Raw genomic sequence first — 19,768 nt, forward strand, 5'->3', positions numbered from 1 at the left:
GCACGACGAAAGCCTTAACGTCGCGGGATCGCGACACGTAAATACACGTGTGTATCGCCGTTGATACAACGATCATTTTTTTCTCTTCCTCCCCCGTCGACGGTAATTGCAGTCGCTCCGTTCTTTTTTTTCCCCCTTCCACGGTCGACTCCACCTCCGTCGCTCGTGGCACTCTCTTCGGGGCGCTATCCGTGATCCAGGGCGACGGCACGCCGTTGCCACTGGTATTTCGAAACTCGCTGAACAAACAAGCGCCGATAAAAGTACCGCGGTATATAGTACATCTGGAAGTAGGGACCATCAGTCACGGCGCATCTGCGAACCACTTTCCTTCCCTCCCCCTCCCGTCCCTGCCACCCCCGCGGTCCGTCTATCCCTTCGCTCTCCCCTCCTGGGTGAGTGCAGCGGGTGTCCCGAACTTCTCCTCCGTCCACCCACATCCGCGCCGCTAAAAACCATTTGTCATCGACGGCGTAAATATGTTCTCGAGCGAAACGTGCGTTCGACTTTTTTCTCTCCTCCGTAGGCGTTGTTACGCCTCGACTACGCTCACGGAAACTCGAGCACGACGCGATACCACTCGTCACTCGAACGCGATCTTCCGATGGAACCGTACCTGGCCAGGACAAAATTCCAGGTCATCGAACGCGATAAGAGGAGCTTGCGCCAAAATGGAAACTTCAGCTATCGAAAAGAATTTTATTTGGCAATTTTTTCTGAAGATATCGACAGATTAAAGTAAATATTTTCTACGTCTTTTAAATGTGAATCTTTGGATCTGTGTTCCTATCAATTTTTAAAGGAATATGTCAATCTGTCTGGAGACAATATATTTATGGAAGCATACATCGAAGCCAACTGAATTGCTGAGGAATTTTTATATTTCGTTTTGGCATGTTCAATCGAAGACATTCCTCCGAGTCTGAGCAACTCCTCTGGATTGGAGAAACATGTTGAACCCATAACGAGGCTATCCAAACTTAACCTCTGTTGTCGTAGAGTGGATACTATACGTTCTGTGATTCCTCGCTAAGACGGGCTTAGCGTACTTACTGATGCATCGCAATGTAAACTTTTCGAAACGTCTGCTCGATGTATTTCCATAATACTTTGCGATAATTGTAACTGTTGATTTCGACGAATATTTATGGGACTGGCTACGTGACTGGATACGTGAAAAAGAATATTCTCTATTAATTCTCGAACCAATAATCTCTCATCTTGTTTGGATTACCTAGGATTCTTGCAATAAACTACAACTGGAGTTAATTCAACACGTCGTCCAGTCGACCCCCCAAATAGAGGACCTTCTCCTACGGAGCCGATGTAAGAATCCAACGCAATCGTGTTTCGAGGTTCGCGTCGCGTCGCGTCGTTGAAAGGAACAAACGATCCAGGACGGTAACGGGAACGAGGTTACACGCAGGGTTTATCTTTATTTCTTGTAAGCTCCGCGTCTCTGTCGGGGGAGTAGCTTAAAAAGTTGCTCTAATAAAACCCCGGAGCCATTTGTCAAGGGGTGCGTTGCGCCAGGTCCCGGAGGTCGTCGCGAAATGTATGTAAAACACATCCCAGTTTCGCGACGACGACGTCGACGGGAGTCGTAACCGCGCGCGTCTCTGATGGGCCGACATCTAAAATAATAAAAGTTGCCTCCGTCATTTGTCAACGCTTCCTCTAAGGACCGACTACGACTACTTCCAGCGGCAGCTCGTAATTTCGCGATGTCGCAGCTGCTAACCCTCCCAACCCCCCGTTTTCTTCCTTGTTCTTCTTCTTCCTCGAGTTACCCCAGAAGACGTTACGCGACTCCCAACCGCGCGGTCATGGGGGTTCCTTAATTTCACCGACACCCGTGCCACTCGCTCCACTTTTCCACGAGGACGCGATTTGTCCCCGCGGAGACACGCGGAATACGAATTCTGACGATGGCAGCGATGCCAAGACGGATGGAACTGAGGATGTCCCGTCGATTTATGGTAATGGAGAAACTTGGATCGAGGAGAGTCGAGAGGAGAGTTTTTGGTAGATGATGCTGGGTCTGCGGAATACTGTTTATTTATCGGGGATGAATAGTGAAATTATTAGATATGTTACAGATGCACTGCTTTAGATCAACACATTTCGTCTTAAATCACGTTATATTAGCTCCCGGTGGACCACGCGTACGACTACCGACGCTTTTAAACTTAACCCAGCTCAACAAGTTCCCATCGATCCTACAGGAACTTGCAAATACCTTCTCCTACGTCTCCGGCAACTTTTAAAGCCAGCCTCGCCTCTAGACGGAGCCAATCGTTAATTAGAGCGCGAGCGGAGCCCGCTTCGAAGGAAATAAAGGCCAGCGGTCGCGCTCCCGCAGAAGGTGACGCGAAACGAGGCTCCCGGTTCTTTATGCGAGTCCGCCTTAATCCCTCGTCGAAGGAAGATGCGTCTTAAAGCGAAATAATAAATAAAATAATACGTCGAGTGGCGGCTCGCGCTGCGGGGCAATAATCTACGGGAACGAATGTGCCAGACGACTTTTATGAAATGGCCCAGAACAGGGGGGCCCCCTCCCTTCAGCCCCTTTACGTCAAAAAATAAAATCCTAACCCTTTCGCTTTCTCCCGCGAAACGGGGCAGAGGGATAAAAGCTTAAATACGACCGCTGAACACCGGGGGCCGACAATAAAATTCTCGTAAACCATTCGCTCGAATAATAATGCACCTGCTTGACCGTTACAAGCCGACTCCCCCGTCCCAACCGTTTCGCGATTTTCTCCGACGTCGGGGCGCGCGCAACGACGCGATTTACGATTCGCGCAAATTGGACGGCTTTCCCGCCCAACGGCCCTCGCCGCTCGACTTGTCGAGTCGCGAATTAAGATTGAATCTTTTTTTAAGCCTCGCTGGAACGGGTTTACGACGTAGGCTAACAGTTTTTCTACGGCCATTCGGGAAATAATAAACATAGTAGCCTGGCGTAGACACGAGTTTCCTTTTAGGGAAGAGGGCTATCGGGGCCCGTGGCTCGTTACCGACCACTTTTTCTCTTCGGCAAAATGTTCTCGTGGAAATGTATTTGTCTGTGAGGGATGTTTATGAATTTATAAGTTGTTGGAAAGCACCACATTTTAGAGCTTGTATTCTCCAGCGATTACAAAGCTAAAAAAACGATCACCTAAACTCTCGTTAATTTCGTTAGTAGACTGTAACATACTTCGCCATCGTGAAAATCTCTGCATCGAGGATACAGGAATAGCATTCGAATATCGAGAACGACAGGAACGAATCGTCAAGTCGCGGATCTCCGAAAACGTCTCGTGGAAAATCTCGCGGAAACTCTTCGGCGGGGAGGGCAGCGGAGCGCGACGTTCCCGCATTGAAAGAATGATCGAGCACCGGTGGTAAATTCCAGTTTATTTTCAAGTAACCCTTCACATTGTGCTAATGTATTTCTTTCAGAACCGCCATTCACCCCGTCGACGTTTCAATCCGGTCCATTCAACGTCCTCCACCCGTTCCCTGGCTGAAACACTCACCCGATCGATCTAACCACGCCACCGTCTATCGTGGAAATTTTCACACGACTTAATCCTCCCCCTACCCCCGAGTGACTCGTACTTTCAGCTCGATTCTTTTCACGCTCCTCGCGAGCACTCGATCTGCCCTCGTTTCCTACAAGCCATCGAATCGGGAGTCCTAATTCAGGACCAGTTTAAGTTTCCAATCTTTTTCATGTTTTCAAAAAAGAAAACGGATGTAAAGAACTGTGCGAAGAATTCCATCTGAACCCTAATCTTTGTTCCGTAACTGGCTTCGGCTCGATATCTTAGAAACTGTGTGTCTAGAATAAATTTGAAAATGTTTGACGGAAGAGTCGATCGTTGAGTGACGTGCTGTGACAAGGGGTTAGCGCATTCCAGCTCGACTCGGCGGCTACAGATCGCCGACAAAGAGAATAGGGGGGCTACCAGGGGGGTGGGAGAGTCCGTTTGAACCCCCGTGGATCGCTAAATATTTCATTTCGTATCCCTCGAAACGTTTAATCTCGGCTCAGGTGCGCGACGCTCGCGAGATCGCGTTGCACGCGCGTTTGTGCGGCCATCGATGGAAGCTATCCGTCCATCGGATACACGGCATCCTCGGGATACTTGGAAAGAGAGGACGGTCGAATTAATCTCCACCCACCCAAGAGGAGTTTTTGATCTCTCTATCGAGGCAAAAGGTTCTCGCGCCGTCCATGGGGGAAAAAAGTCTGTCGTCGCGAACGCATCCCGATAAATCGTAGGCGTAAAACGCTCGCTCGGTTATTGCTTACGTACCTTTGTGGCTCGCGGAGGATCCAGGGAAGTTTCATTATCGGACTCGTGCGCGAGCTCTCGCCCCTTCCCCACTGGGTTGCCATCTTCGTTTACATTTATGATTTAATATGATCGTCCATTGTTCCGTCCCCTTTGATTCCGCGATGCTCGTCTCTCCCCTTCCCCTCGGCAAATATCTTTCTCTCGGTTACGTGTGTAATTCGAACGCGGTCCCGCTTTCCCTTTGTCGTTTCCTTCGCGAGACGAGGCCTTCCAAGACCGACCAAGCGCTGAAAACGAAGCCTAATTCTCCACGACTCGGATCCACCGCGTGTTTTCGCCCCAAAATCCAGATTAAATTTCTTTAAAATAAATACTATCTACTTTTTTTAATTGACCTGTATTGTAGCTAGATCCTTAGGTACGTAACTTGGAATCACTCCCACGCCAATCTCCGTCTGCGAATCATCGAATGGTCGCACGCGACGCGACGCGACTGAGGAGCACAAAGGGCGGCCGTGCGCGGAATATTAAATTCGCGCAGAATTCGAGGAACTTTTCAACGGGAGCATTATGGGTCGGCTATCTGGATGATGTAGCACCGAAGTTGGGAAGACTCCTCCGAGTCAAACCCCGGCTCTTACCGTTGTACCTTCCTCCCTCCGCCTCGCCCCGTTTCTCTGTTTCGCTTCAGCGCTCGTCTTTCCGCCCCCTCCGTCTTCGTTCGTTTCTCTAACCACCCCCTCGTTCCACGATTTCTCTCTCTCTAGGCATAGCTTCCAGGGTAGCAATCTTTTATTATTAGCGCAGGCTTTACCAGACAATGAAACGAAAGGAACGGAATATGATATTGTAGTACAGAGGCTCGGCGGAAAGGGAAGCTATTGTCGGTCTCTTTGAATTTTAAAGTCAACGATCGATACGGCTCGGGGGATGCGCCTTTAGCCATATAAACCGCTCCGCTCGCCCCCGTCAACCCTTAGCCCAGCCCTCTTTTCTCCGCGCCTACGATCCCACCCTCTCGCGACTCGTTCGCCCGACTCGCGTTTACGGTTGTGCCTTGCATAGCGTTCCAGAGACAGGCTCCGCCAATTATCGATACGCGGACCAACGCTGGACAACTTTTTCTACGTACTGCTCGAGCGTTAATCCTTCGCTTAATTAATTACCTCAAGCGTTAGCGTTGTTAGATGTTCCTAAGAAAGAACACGTTGGATAATTGAGTACCACTTCAATAGGTGGTAACGATTTACAGAAATTAATTGGGATACTGAAACTATTATTTTCTCCCACTTGTCCAGACGAATAGAAAATTGACTCCGTTTCTAATTCTGGTTTGCGCGCGTTTTCATTCCAGAGATCACCCTTCACCCCCGAATCGGGAATCGAAAGGCTGTCGGTGAAATTGTCGGCGCTAATGATAAATTGCGCCCTCGGCCCCGACGGAGCAGCCCATCCGTACGAGTCCTGGGCGTGCGGGGAATCAAATTGCAATTTGTTATTTGTAATTCCGAGTGTCGTTTAATATACTCCCGGCCGCGTTCCTGGCCGCACCCTTCGCAAGACGGGGAAAGGGTTAGAAATTAAGCGAGGCTTGATGAGAACGCGCGAAGGTGAACGCGGTCGGCCCGTCTAAAACGTTTCCACGGATCTGTCGCGTAATTAAGGACGACACCCTTTATTTTTGCGTAGACAACGTAATTGTTTTTTGGACGCCGCGACCGTGCAAAGGATTGGTACTTGTCTCGACAAGCTGGTCGGGGGTGGTGTAGACAATTTTTAATTCATTGGAATATTTTTTACGATATGGAGGTTGGTTGTTGCTATTGTTACAGGAAGATTTTATATTTTATTTTAAAGGGGTTTGAACACAGTTGTATTAGGCTAAGGTGAGACAGATGAAATTCAAAGTTTCTAACGACGATACCTCGTTCTAGACTCGGCAGTGGATTCTTCACGGATTTACTCCAGCGAACATTGCTTCAGGCGTGTATATTCCGTGGAAGGGTAGTTCGAATGGCTTCTCCACAATTTGAATAATAATTTCCCATCCATGACAATGTTCTACTTTGTGTTTCGCACTGACGTTTTTTGTATAAGATCGTAATTCGACGACCAGGGTGCACGGTTTCTATTATCCCCAGCAAAGTCCTCGCGCAACGATTGATCGCAACTCGCCTCTTCGCGGTTCAGCTCCCGCCGAGCCACGACTACCGTGAAGCACAAAAGATTCCCGATACAAAGAGCGAACTGGAGAGAAGAGATACGCGGTTCGACGCGGGGGGGGGGGGGGGGGAGCACACGGTCGGCTGAGTAGGCAAATATTCGATTTTGTCTATTCAATTTTCCAGAAAAATAGTGCGCGACTCCCCCGTTTGCGTCGACCTCGAAGCATTATCGACGGGGTCTGCGACAGAAGGAGACGCAACGACGACGGCTGGCGGAACGAAGGAAAAGAATAAGTTCGATCAGTCAGAGGGGTGGCAGTTACCGTTTCGGTTATGGCTTTCGGAAGCGTCGTCGAATCCTATTCTTGCGCAAACCCGATAAGCGCCCTTTTACGCGCGTATTTTCGCACACGCGTGTCACCCCATACGCCGCGCGGATCGGGGGCAGGGGACGGGCGCAGTTTCGCTCTATCGCGGAGAAGCAGATTTCCTCGCGAGAGATACCGGTCTTCATCGATAAACGATTGTCCCTACTCTAGATTCGATGCTTCGAGGGTCCACTGCGCCGTCCTCTCGTTGACGTGTTATTCTACTTTTTCCAAAGGTAAATCAGTAATGCGATTCCTGTTCGCCCATTTTGTAACAAGATATAACTCGGGTACCTCGGGATCGCTAGACCCGTACTGTAGCCACAGTCAGACTTGTCAACCATAGTTACAGCCCCTGCGGACACTATTCGTAAACAGAAGCTGTTTAATCAACCCTATAATTCATCTATGGTGATGCCTCCTCAACACACAGAACTACATAATGGAAGTTCAATGACCAAAGACTATAGTGCTATAAAGAGTGTAGGAATATTATACCACAGTCGAATCCATTTCGGAATCTTGGGGATGGAAGTGGATGGGCCGATTTGCGCGCCTTTTTTCTGCCTCCCTGGCCCTTTATTTTTCTCGTTCGACATATTTTTCTTCGATCGCTCCAGAGGCTGGCTTTGGAGCCTATGGATGGGGCGATAGGTCGAGGGAACGCGAAGGGGATCGGTGAGTTTATTTGCGTATTGCCTGGCGGCTGAGCATCGAGGCGTTCGGCGACAGGGAGAGGTCGAATGGTAGACTTATCGTCGACTGAACTCGCGCAGAATTCCTCGACATCCACCAAGTGTAAGAGGCGAGCTTCTACTTTGAAACCTTAAAAAACTTCATTTCTATTAGGGAACTTTTTATTCGAAAATTAACAGTAACGAGTAACGTGCAGTTAACACGTTCCGTGCCAAATCGTTTTTTCTATATGTTTTGACTAAAGATCGACAGTAAATACTTTACATTCAACTCTTTTCATTGAAATAAACAAGCCAGTCGTCTGTCTGAGAGAAATGAACAAAAACTAGAACCCTGAAAGATTGTCTGTATAAGCACGTGTACCTCCAAAGGCTTAACACTTGAAATCTCGGAAGAAATCTATTTTTTGAAACGACACAAGAGCCCGTAATCTCTCACCGATACCGAGATACGCGATCCAAATGGAATTCTCGTCAAGAACAAGGCTCGCGAGGGTGGCTCGAGGAAGGGTGGAGAGGCCATCGCGTAAAAAAGTCGACGAGGGAGCGGAATCGGGGTAAAAACAGGCGAGCGACGATTCGACGCGCGACCCCCGTGGAATCGGTCCATTCGAAACCGCGATAAGCCTCGTTGCGCCCCGTCCTCGTTCCTCCCTCGTCCCGGAAGGGTGAGATTCGCGGTCTTGGGCTCCCAGAGCGACCATCGATGGCTCTTTAATCGGGCGATCCGGCGCGAAAGTGATTTTTATTTTCCACGAATCTTGATTTACACACGAAGGCTTTTCGCCTTGGGCTCGATTCGAGGCGGAGGATCAAAAGAAGAAAGCGAGAGGGTAGCTACGGTCCAAGACTGCAGTTTCACAGCGCATACGCAGCGACGGGGTTGCGGTTGCCTTCGCTAGGGGTTGCCCCTCGGCGTTATCTCTCCGTTACGCGTTGGCAGGCATATGGCCAACAGGCTGCGGGTGTACGAGGGGGGTGAACCATCGGGGGCGAGCCAACGACGACGACGAGGGCTCATAATTTTCAGATTTATGTACAAATGTTTCTGGGCGAGGCGAGCGGAGCGGTCGCTCGCTCCTCTCGTGGGGAAGATATCTATCGTAAAGTTTCGCGGAATTGAAAAATGCTTTCGAGGCTTTCTCGCCGCGCAGAGGGGGCGAACGTCAGCCTCCCGACGACGGGGATGACGTATCGTCCACGAGCACCGCGATCCAGCGCGGACGCCTGTCTTCCTGGGGGATAAACGATTCTGGCCGACGCGCGTGACTACAATCCCTCTGCACACGATGGAAACTGGTTATCCAATTGCTCAGACCTGAAGCAGAATCATTTGCTGGCAGAGGAAATAAAAATTTGGTATTCTACTCGAGGGAACGTACCATCAGAGTTCCAGTGTTGACGAGGACAAAAAGAAACGATCAAATGCGAATAGATCTTTCTTATTCGAGATCTGGATGTACTTGCACTATCCAATATCTAAGAGAATGAAGGAAAATAGTATATAGGAGGATATAAAAACTACAATTTTTATAACTGAAAGTGTGTCATATTTATGGTACACGGTTTACGCCCGCCTTTTTTTCACTGCTCGAAACGATGTCCACGTGTCGTGACGCGTCCTGTATACGCAACCTCGAGCGGAAGGGTCCCAAGACGAGAAAGCAGAAAAAGAAGCGCGCGAAAGGGGATCCCATATAGCAGCCGAGAAACGAGAGAACCCAGCGCAGCGAATAAAAAGCGTTTAAAGCCGTGCAAACAAACAATTATTCGTCGCAGCCGGTCGTTTACACCTCGTTCCGTCGACGAGCGAGCATCCGAGACTAAGTCGACGCGGCCTCGATCCAAAACCAGGCGTTAAAACACATTGAGCGAAAGTATACGGTAAACTGTAATTACCCTGTTGTTCGGAGTGGGGACCGCTTGAAAATACTATGTCGGTGTTGTCAAAAATAAAAGTAAACTCATCAGAAACAAATTTTGTCAACATCAGAGACATTACTGCGTATCGAGTTCGGCCGCGATTTGCAACCGCGTTTACAAAGGGTCGCGCGGCACAATATTTTCCGCCTTTTCGAGCCGTGTTTTTCATTAACGCGATCGGTCCAAGGGGGGATGTGGCGGGGTGGTGTGTGTTTTTCGTTACCGTGAAAAATCAAAAGCATCGCGGGACGCGTGACGAGCGTTCCGATAATGACGGGAACAGTCGTGATTTCGAGAGTACAAAGAGCCCGAGCTGGGGCCAAATTGACGAAAGTATGCCGCTGCAGAGCCGGTTTTTCGATAATCGAACCTCGAGCCCGAATATTTCCAACTTTCATTTCCGAATCGAGCAACGACTGACCGACGCGACGTCTGCGTCGAAAAATGATTTCCCTCGTTACAAACTTTGTGAAAATATTAATATCTTGCCTTTTCAACACATTTTAATGTTGCACCTGGAACACCAGGGATGATAGAGGTACAATTGCGTCAAGGGTTCGCCTACTCGAGCAACTCGCCAGTCGACTTTCTCTCGTCCCCTCGAAATTTCTACCTAGTCGAAATAATAAACGAGCCAGTTCCGAAGAGGTTGGGAGGCGCGACCGGGTTGGTAACGGGATCCAAAGTGCGCGTTCCCGAAAACGCCACCCTCAGGACTGTGACATCCGAGGCGAAAGGGGTTCCTCCTCGTAACGAGTCCCGCCAGGAGCGAGCCTTCATCCCGCAAGGATATTCCTTATTTCGCCACGGCCTCTCCGCGCGTTACGTCGATAATTACGAGCGGAACGGTCCGCTGGCCGATCATGTTACTCGCAAAGATGGAAGAAAGAGCAAGTCGAGGAGTGGAATCGCAGGAATGCCTCGCAACAGCCATCCTGTATAGAAACGCCGAGGGTAGACTATCCAGCTTAATTCCATAGCAAAAGGTGTCCTTAAAAAGACTTTAGAATTCGATTTTTCCATTCTTGGATTTATACAGAATTTGTGCGTTTCGTTGGGATTTTTTATTCAGTTCACTCTTAAACCCCTTCGGACATCTGTAAAAACTTGTGTTTTCATAGTAACCCGAAACTTTCTCACTTGCAAAAGATGATAATTTTGTTCCGATTTCGCGGATTCGCGAGTTGATTTCAAGAGGAAGGCGGTTAAACGAAGCCAACGAGACGAGAGTCGCAGGAAATATGAGAAACATAATTCAAGATCAGAGCGCGTTAAGAGGAATAGGGATCAGAAATTGGTTTGGAGATCGAGAAGGTGGTGGTCCCGAGTCGACCTGGGACGAGTGTCAGGACCGCTGTTCCTCGTGGACGAGCGGAATAAGGGGGTCGACGGAATCGAATTACACTGGATCCTGTCGTCCCGGCCTTTCGATTTCTGTCAGATCCTCGCAAATATTATCCGACGTATCGGCAGACGGACAACATTTATCAAATCGTGCGCGACCGCTCTTCGAGGGAGCTCTATGGCCGATTCAATCAGTGGATGCCTGAGATTCCAGCTTCCTCGGCTCGTCGATCAAATCGATGCCCCGCGAATAAGATGTCCGAGCATTAATTCGACCTCTTCCCCCTTTTCGTCTACTCGGAGTTGCTCGAAGATTCGATAGAGAGCTCAACTCGTTCGGGGAAAATTATTTTCCTTTAAATAATGATTGGAATATTTGTTTGTATGTAAAGGGATACTTCCTTGTATATTTTTGAGAAATGCAGAAGCGCATTAACATCCCCAGTCTACTCATCAGACAGTGTCTCACGCGGCACACAAGAGTCTTTCTAGCATCGAAACATTGAATCCCAAAGGAGATTAATTTAAAAATGTATATACCAACTAATATATACCTACATCTCACGTTTCAAAGCCCTCCTTGTATTTCCCTCAGTGACACAAATTTTGCGGAGAACAGGCGCTTTATCGGGGCAACTCGATAAAGCTTCCGAGTAAAAATCAGCGCTCCTCCTCCTGGAACTCGTTAAAGAGCGGCTTCCATACTTATGCAGATTTGATACCGCGCTTAAAGGCGGACGGTCGCTTTGCAAAAAGGGCGCTCGCCCCGTAGCAGCTCGGTAGAGCGTTAATCGCGACGTTTACGCGAGTTCATTGTCAGCGGGGGTAAGATCCTTCCGGCTACTTACGACAACGATACCGTGCGCGAATCCTCCACGTGACAAAGCCCACCCAGGGCGAGGCAGGGTGAATCAACGTTACGCTCTACTCCCTTTTATCTCCGTTTCGAATTCCCTTTCACCCCCTCTACTTCTGCTAGGGGAAGACATTTTCGTCTAGATATAAAATTTAGAAGGATAACGTGGAATAATTAGCCATTCGTTTGCAGGATCGATACAAGTTTGATGAAGCAGATTGAAATTTTATGTGACATGTTAGTAGGTACACCAAAATAATGTATTATGTAATTATGTCTCCCCCCCTCTATACTTCATACCACCCCTATACTAATCCACCAAAATCTCACTCAAACAATTGTTCGATCTAATAAACGCGAACAAATCCCCGCAATTTTTATATCTCATTTGTTATTCGAATCTCTCCCTCTGGCGAGGGATGGACGGTCTCACGGAGGCAGCAGGTTTCTTCTCCCGTTTTCCGTTCCGCGCCGGGCTCCCTTGACTAATAGATCTCGCCAGCAGTCACGACACAATCGGGCGCAGACTACCGTTGCTAACTTCATATCAATCCGTGGATTCCAGCCCTCGGCGGGTAGGTCCCCGTGCTGGCAACGAGTCGTGATAAATGACGCCCGCCTCTCGGCCCGCCGACGATTGAGATTAATTCCTCGCTGTACGTCTCGCAGCGGGCTTTAATACGCTCGCGGTCAAGTTCATCGGGCGAGGAGCACCAAAGGGATCGCTTCGTTTAGGAAATTGCGAGTGGGGAAGAAACGCGTGGACGAGGAAAAACACGTTCAATTTCGAGCCCCGAGGATCCGTCCGGAGATGGGGTAGAATTTTATTTGAATACCAGAAGACGAGTATCTTGTAGTATTTATTTCACAAGCACCTCACGCAAAGAAAACGTCAAACAAATAGAGAAACAAATTCTGTCCTTTCTTGGTTCTTTCCTCCTCCCACTCCAGCGTCTCGCGATAATTTTGCGCGCAACGGAGGAGCGCGAGGAAGCTGGAGCAAAAGGCGAGCGAGGCGAAAGGTCTCCTTACGTTCCCCCTGTCTCGGCGTTCCGACGAACGGGCGAACCAGCTAATTATGTATCCCCTGCGGGACCCCCGCAGACAGGAAATGAGACTACCCGAGTTTCTATTCGTTCCATATACGCGCGTAGGTACGCGTAAATACGTGTACGTGCACGGGACGAGCTGTGTCTGTCGGCGCTCGAAACTGTTCTGGCTGGAAATACAGTCGGATTAAGTCAGCCCAGGGATATCAGATACGACGCCCAGCGATAACCTCCGACTTTATATCCGCGCAGGACAGCGTTTTAATTAGACGACGCCTGAGAGATTCTGCCTAGAAACGTTGCGATTGAGCTAAATTGTTTTCTCGGTGCCACTGGTTGGGGCCACCTTTGTCGTCGACCACCGCGGCTATTCGATTCCGCTTCCGAATGGGGCTTCCGAGGAAAGACAATGCCGATCGACTAGCCAGATAACCGACCGTTTAGACCAACGACTTTCCGACCCCGTGAGCGCGAGCTTGACGAACGAGAAAGATCCAAGCGTTGGCTCTCATCGCGTTGATCGCTTTACAGGCATTTCAACCGATGGAGTTTGCGCTGGGAACGTTTAGCAGCAGTATAATTTCACAGTAGTAGAGTACCAGCAGCCAGGTAGATCGATTGCTTTGGGATTTCTCAGAAAGTTTTATGTTCACAAGCTTCTTCATTGTTTCAATGTCTTCTTTTTTTAAAGAACGTTTAAACTAACGTGTCTAAATTGTATATTATATATTTTTGAAGCTCGCGAATCGTTCGCTAATGTTGAGTATCCATCTCTTTTCCATCCCTCTGCCCCGTGCATTTCGTATCGATAATTGCGCTCCGATTTTCGAGCAGTCTAGGCAGAGATGGACCGTGCGATCGCGGAATCGCAGGTCGAGCTCGCGATACGCCTGTTAACGAACTCCTGCTGGGCCGAGCGGTCGTTTCCAAGCATCGGGGAGGGAATCCCCGTGGAGTTCGTCATTACCGAATCAAAATTAAAGGCAAAGATCTGGGGAGGGGCACCGTTCGCTGGGCTTATTAGTTCCTGCGCGTATCGTAGGATACTGAATGAGCGCGACGGGGATTGATACGGTTCAATCGTTGCCGGAGGAGACGAATGGGGTGTATTTAGCCTGACGTTTGTCTTTGGACGATGTTTGAACTCCCGAGGTATACTTCCAGACCGCTTTAATCATCGTTCTCTTTCGGCATGTTAATTATGGAAGGATAGAGAGTAAATATTTTATCTTTTTTAATGTTGACTAGTGTTGTAGTTGATCCATTTTTTAATCTTCTTTGAGTCTTCTCAAGTCTCTCCTAAAATCTCTATTCTATCCAGAATATTCAGAACCCAATGGTCAACTAATTTTCCCTGAGAACTGCACGTATATCAACAGACCAAGTCTCGCAGTGGAAGCTCGCCTCCAAGATGGAAGGCGGCGCTCGGTAATTATTCGCGACTAGCGGTGAGCGTTTCCGTGCGCTGGAAAGGCACGGGCGCGCGTAATGAAATCCATGATGTATTAACGCGGTGTGTAAAGGCTGTGGCCTCGCGTCTAGGTGTCTACTCACCCGAGGACAGGTAAACGCGCTGATAAACGCACGCGGGCGCGCGTAAACGCGGCACGCAACCGTGCGGCCCGGAACCGTGAAGACGCAGACGCTCGGCGACGCTCGCCGTAATATTCGACTAATTACAAATTTAATAACCTTGGCTCGTTGCCGGTTACGGCGACGTCTCGGCGAATCGGCTCTCAATCTCTCCTCTCTGTTACTCCCTGTCTCCACTCCAGTGGTTCTTAACCTTCTTAAGGAGGTACGAGGGGACTGCCACCCATACATGTGGAGGTGGATCGAAGATCCTCGTGTCACTCCCAAACATATAAATCTACCAATGTTTCCTCCAATGTTTGTTCGGCCCCATCTTTCTCTCCTGCACATCTTGAGAGCTCCGAAAGGTTTCCGAGGAATCCACCGCATCCTCCTCGTCCGAATCCGTTCTGGTGCCGCGTAGGACCGTCGTGGAAGCTTCGAGGGCGAGGCTCGGGCGTGGGGGCGGATCCAGACACCCATCGTCTTCGTAATCGACTCGTATTACCAATTAAAATATTAATTATCCTCGGAATTAAGTCGTCGCGATATCGGACGCGTACGATACGTCTATTACTCGATGGTCCCCGCCCGCGCGATCTTCGTATCTCGCTGGAGAGATTGTCATCTCCCTTGAAAAAACCAGTATAGATAAGAGTCTTTACTTTGATATCCTTTTACAATTTTTCCAGAGAATTGTGTCTATTTTTTGGTGTGCAATAGTTACGATTTAACTATTTGTGATCTTGTTTAAAAGTAATAACTCAGGATTTTAAAAAAATGTTGCTTTTATTAGTATGAATATCATTTTGAGGGGTGCAACTACAGGTCGTACTACTACATCATTCAAACTACACCGTATGATGCCTGAGAGATACACCGTCCCGGGACGTACCGCGGGTCGTGTTTGGGCTCATTTTCATTAGAAAATCTTTAGCAATCCATTGATGATACTGTCACGAACAGGTGAAAGAACCACCCCCACCGACATTCCTCGGAATTCAGCGTCGCAACTCGAGACGCAGACGCGACGGTTGAAAAGACAAGAGGGGAGGAAAGAGGGTGAACGCTCCTCTCCTCTCCATTGCGCTTAACGCGGCCGTAACTTATCGCTGGTAGACGCGCCACAGTATTTCTCTCCGGCTCTTTGAAAGCATTTTCTCATTAAAAAATTAAGGTTCGAGAGGAGGAGGGGGCGCGGGGGCGGTCGAGGGTGTTCGCGGGCTCGCGCTGAGTCGAGGACGGTCGGGAGGGTGGTTTGCGGCGGGAGGGTGGCTCGGTAAGTGCTCTGCGGCTCCCAGATGCGCCCAATATTATGTTTAATGATATTAACTTCTTACTTAATGGTCCGCGGTTCGATTCGAGGCGCGAAGAAGCGGCCTCGGCCCGCGAGCGGAGAGAGCTGCCCGGGAAAAAGTATACCCGGGAGAATAATTTGCAGGAAGAGGAAAGAAGCGTGAAAGGTGGGATGTCTTCGTGGGGCAGCAGCGATGGGAGGGAGCCTAATCGTCCGGGAAACACCCATTTCGTTCTCACTCGACGCGCGCGCCTCTTGGAAAATAAATTCGTAAATATGCGGATGACCTCGAGCGTAAAGCGCGCGATAAAAGCCTCCCTCGGCTTCTTTTCGACCCAGCCACCTTCCTTCTTAATTTCTTCGAAAAATCCTTCGCGGACCGATAACATGTCATCTGGATCCCTCCGTTTTAGAGATCTTGGAGGAGACGAGACCAAGGACTTACAAGACACGAGGGATGATTGTACATTTAGTTGTAACACTGTCCACCGTGTTCAGATGACTTTCGTTGGCTGTGGAACGTATAAGGAGCTTCAGAAAGTTAAAAAATAAGAAAATACGAGTTGACGAGTCAAGATCGAACGAAGTTGGTTTCGCGTAGCGTTTCCTCGGCACGTCCCGCGGCATCGGGACGCGGATCTTAACGATTGCGAGCTACCGAACAGCCCGAAGGCAGCACGAGGGCCGAACAATATAGGGGCGAGATTAAAAGTTTCGCGATGCAGGAGCATAAAGCCGCGCTGTGTGCACCTTAACGAGCCCCGACCCTCGTAAAGTCGAACATTCGAGGAAACCGAAAGAAAATAAAAGAGGGGCCGGAGGCCCAGCAGCGGCGAGGACTCGTCGCCTCGTTTAACGTGTCCTTTTAAAGCGACCCAACGACACGACTAGCGTCGCGTTTCGAATGGACGTCGTTAGATGGTCGAGTGGGACAACGTGTACCAGCAGCATCTTCCACAGTAGTCTCCTTGTTTCCATACAGTTGGAATACGGTACAAGACCTGACTCCTGTGAAAGAATTTATCAGAGCGAAGACAGAGGAAACAGTTTTGGTTTACCTAGTAAATTTTTATATTAAATTCCCTTTAAATACACATCGATGTTAAATCTACACCCATGTATAAGGTTTCCCTTTGGATGATTCAGTGTAACGATCCCCTGTGGACAAAAACGCGTTTCGAGACGAAAGGCGACATCTTCCCTAGCGTGACAGATGGGGAAAGAGCGCGAATCGATTTAACGTCGATAATCGTCGGAACGTTTGGCTCGTGGAGAGACCGGCACTTATCTTCCTACGCGCGCGGATTCGCTTGGCCAGCGACTAGAATAATTATTTAATTAATGCCCTGCGCGGTCGAGTCCACCTCCGCTCGGTCGATTTCAATCCACGGTATTAATACCGAAGCTTTACCTCTGTGTGGTTGTCTGGTTGCAGGCTCCGCGAGGAGAGAGGAGACGCCGAGAGAGCACTCGCTTTGGACCAAAAACCCAGGGATCTGAGCTCGCACAATGGTAAGATAAATACGCTTACGCTCGTTTACCGTAATTACAGTAATCTGTTGATAATACGGCGAATAACGCCGAGTAGTATTACGGATACCATTAAGCGATGCGTCTAGCTAGGAGGCGCGTCGCAACGCTGTCTTAAAGTTGTAAAACCAAAACGACGATTTACCACAAAAACGTCAAATAAAAAGAAATCCTAATTCGTTTGTTTCCTCTCACCCTACTCTATTCCTCACTCTCTTCTCCTTCGCAATTACTGAATTAACAAGTACAGGCATCTCGAAATACCTATTTATCGAGTTTCCCATATCTTTAGAAGTGGAAAACCAGCGACGCGGAAAGATCCCGCGGTCGAGGACGAGTTAACCGAGCGTGGCTCGGGCCAGTCCTTTTCTCGATTTCTTTATTTGTTGGCCCGACCGAGCGTTTAGGAGGCTCCAGAGATTAAGTTCGATATCGGGTTACGGGACGCACCGCGGCTCCACCTTTCTTGTGATTCCCCGTAATATTTTAATCCGTCCGATCGAACCTTTTATCCCCGCTGGTGGCGCGGTGCTCCATGCGGTCCAGCCGTGCGGCGACAAACCGGACGTTTCGAGTTCGAATCCGATCGTGTTCCGATCGGGGGCCCCACGGAATCGACGGTCCCCCTGCGGTGATTTCAACGCCGACTCTGACCGTCGACCGTGCTCCATCGATCCTATTCCACTCGAATACCCGTCCTCTCGCGCCCGAAACTTTCAGATTGGACAATTCCAGTAAGACGAACACTCGGGAACAGAATTTAAGCACAAGATTATCGTTCTAGTCCAAATACAGTGGTCTTCGTATAGCACAGGATCGAACCAGCAAACAAATTCTAGTCGTTTCGTTTCAATTTCGTCTCAACTGTTAACAAAAATTTGGTGCAACAACTCGTACTTTCATATTTCCATATTAATAAATAAAATTGTCTCTTGAAAAGGGTCTGTAAAATTGGCAACTCGGTCGAATTATGCAAAATAGCGTTCGTTACGCGTCTATCGGAACAAAGACGTCGATGAAACGCGTGTATCGAGTGGCGGGTCAGCTCTACCGGTTCGACGGGTGCACGCCTGGCCCGAGCGATGCGTCACTCCTGGACGGCGTCGCTGGCCAAACAGTATATCTATCCACGTCAGGATTAAAATGCTAGGATATCAAATACAAAGAGCAAGGGGAGCGGGCAGATATCCGCGGAAAGTGGATGGGGCAGGCAAACAGAGATGCGCCGAGACAAATAAGATCCATCAACCAGTGTCCATCTCTCGAGAAAACAGAGATCCTCGGAGATTGTCCATCTATTATTACTATTATTAAAGGTTGTAACAAGATATACCGTGTCAAATCTTAGATTATATAGCTTCCAAATTTCAAATTTTTCCAGCAAAATTTCCTCAAAAGTTAGCGCGGAAAACAACGGATTAATTTGTCCCCGCTATCACAATCTATACCACGTATATATAACTGTCCAAAAAATAACCTAACAATCAGCCTGTCCTTTTTCTCACGATTGCAATTTTGTAGTCAAGTGTGATTCCGTCGTTGCAGGTTCCTCGAACGGTCACAGTCCCGTGCTGAACCTGTCGAAGACGGCGGGAAGCGGAAGCGTGGGCGAGCACTCCGGAAGCGAGGCTGAGGCGTCGCATCGCTCGCAGGACGACGAGGACGAGGACGATAACCTGTCCGAGGACCTCGACGACGACAACGAGAAGGACGAAGGTGAGACGATTCGCCGTGAAACGCGTTCGATCTAGGCGTCGATACGCGCACCGGGCTGAGCGACGATCGGTCGATCAATTAGCGCCAGCCGGACCGTGACGGTGAATTTGACGTGTGCCGAAAGTCGAAACGATGTTCCCCGTTCTGCGGCGCGCATACGTAAAATAATTATATCGAATCGGCTGGACGGACCGCGTTTAAAGATGAGTTCCCCGAGACGACTGGTAGGTCAGACCCTCTCATCGATCATCTCGGCCCCTCGGCGAAACGACGTTCTGGGATTCGTCTTCTCTATCGCCAGCTCACCGAGCAACTCGCCTCAGCGGTTGTCAAAACTTGTCAAAAGTTGTTCCTGCTTGGAAACTCCTTGGAGCTGTTCACAATTTCGCCAAATACTTTCCACTTTACTGTTTCACGTTCCTGTTTCGATCAAAATACATCCTCGATCGAAGATTTCTATTCGATCTCGTTTCGCGATTAGACTCGTACTCGGTGTTATCGATTCCCGCTTTCGATCGTGCTCGACTTGCACGCAAACCGTCGTATGTTCTTCTGGATAATTTCCAGCAATTTGATCCTCAAGTCCAGAGCGATCGGTAATTCGACGAGTGTCGGATTGTTTTCCCTGCGCCTATTGAAAATACGTTGCTCGCGGAAAATTAATTGCTACGAGTCCGCTGAGGCTGACGAGTTAGAATATTAATTATTCCGCGATTTAATGGTATAGTAATGAGAATAAATTTTCCGCGCGGAGAATGGTTTCGACTGAGGGCAGAGATGGAGCGAAGGATGGATAACAGTTTCGAGTAACGAGTAAGGGCTGCATATTATAATCTGTGTCGAGCAATTCATTCATTCAGCCATCTCTGCCATTTCATCCATCCCTCGTTCGTCGAAAAGATCACGACTGAAAATTGCAAGCTTCCAGGGTGGATGTACCTTCGAAAGAAGCACCACTGAGAGA

General features: G+C 49.0%; 1 protein-coding gene across 5 annotated transcripts in view; it reads left to right on the forward strand.

The window, feature by feature from the left end:
• The window catches only part of LOC128876512 (dachshund homolog 2), a 173,229-nt gene that overhangs the window by 91,782 nt on the left and 61,679 nt on the right, over nt 1–19,768 (forward strand). For all 5 annotated transcript variants that reach the window (XM_054122939.1, XM_054122942.1, XM_054122943.1 and 2 more), the window contains exons 5-6: nt 16,994–17,070; nt 18,634–18,804. In XM_054122939.1, the coding sequence (XP_053978914.1) occupies nt 16,994–17,070; nt 18,634–18,804 (248 nt within the window). The remainder of the gene's footprint in view (nt 1–16,993; nt 17,071–18,633; nt 18,805–19,768) is intronic.

Source organism: Hylaeus volcanicus, chromosome 5 (genome assembly GCF_026283585.1).
Source record: "Hylaeus volcanicus isolate JK05 chromosome 5, UHH_iyHylVolc1.0_haploid, whole genome shotgun sequence".
NCBI classification, from domain to species: Eukaryota; Metazoa; Arthropoda; class Insecta; order Hymenoptera; family Colletidae; genus Hylaeus; species Hylaeus volcanicus.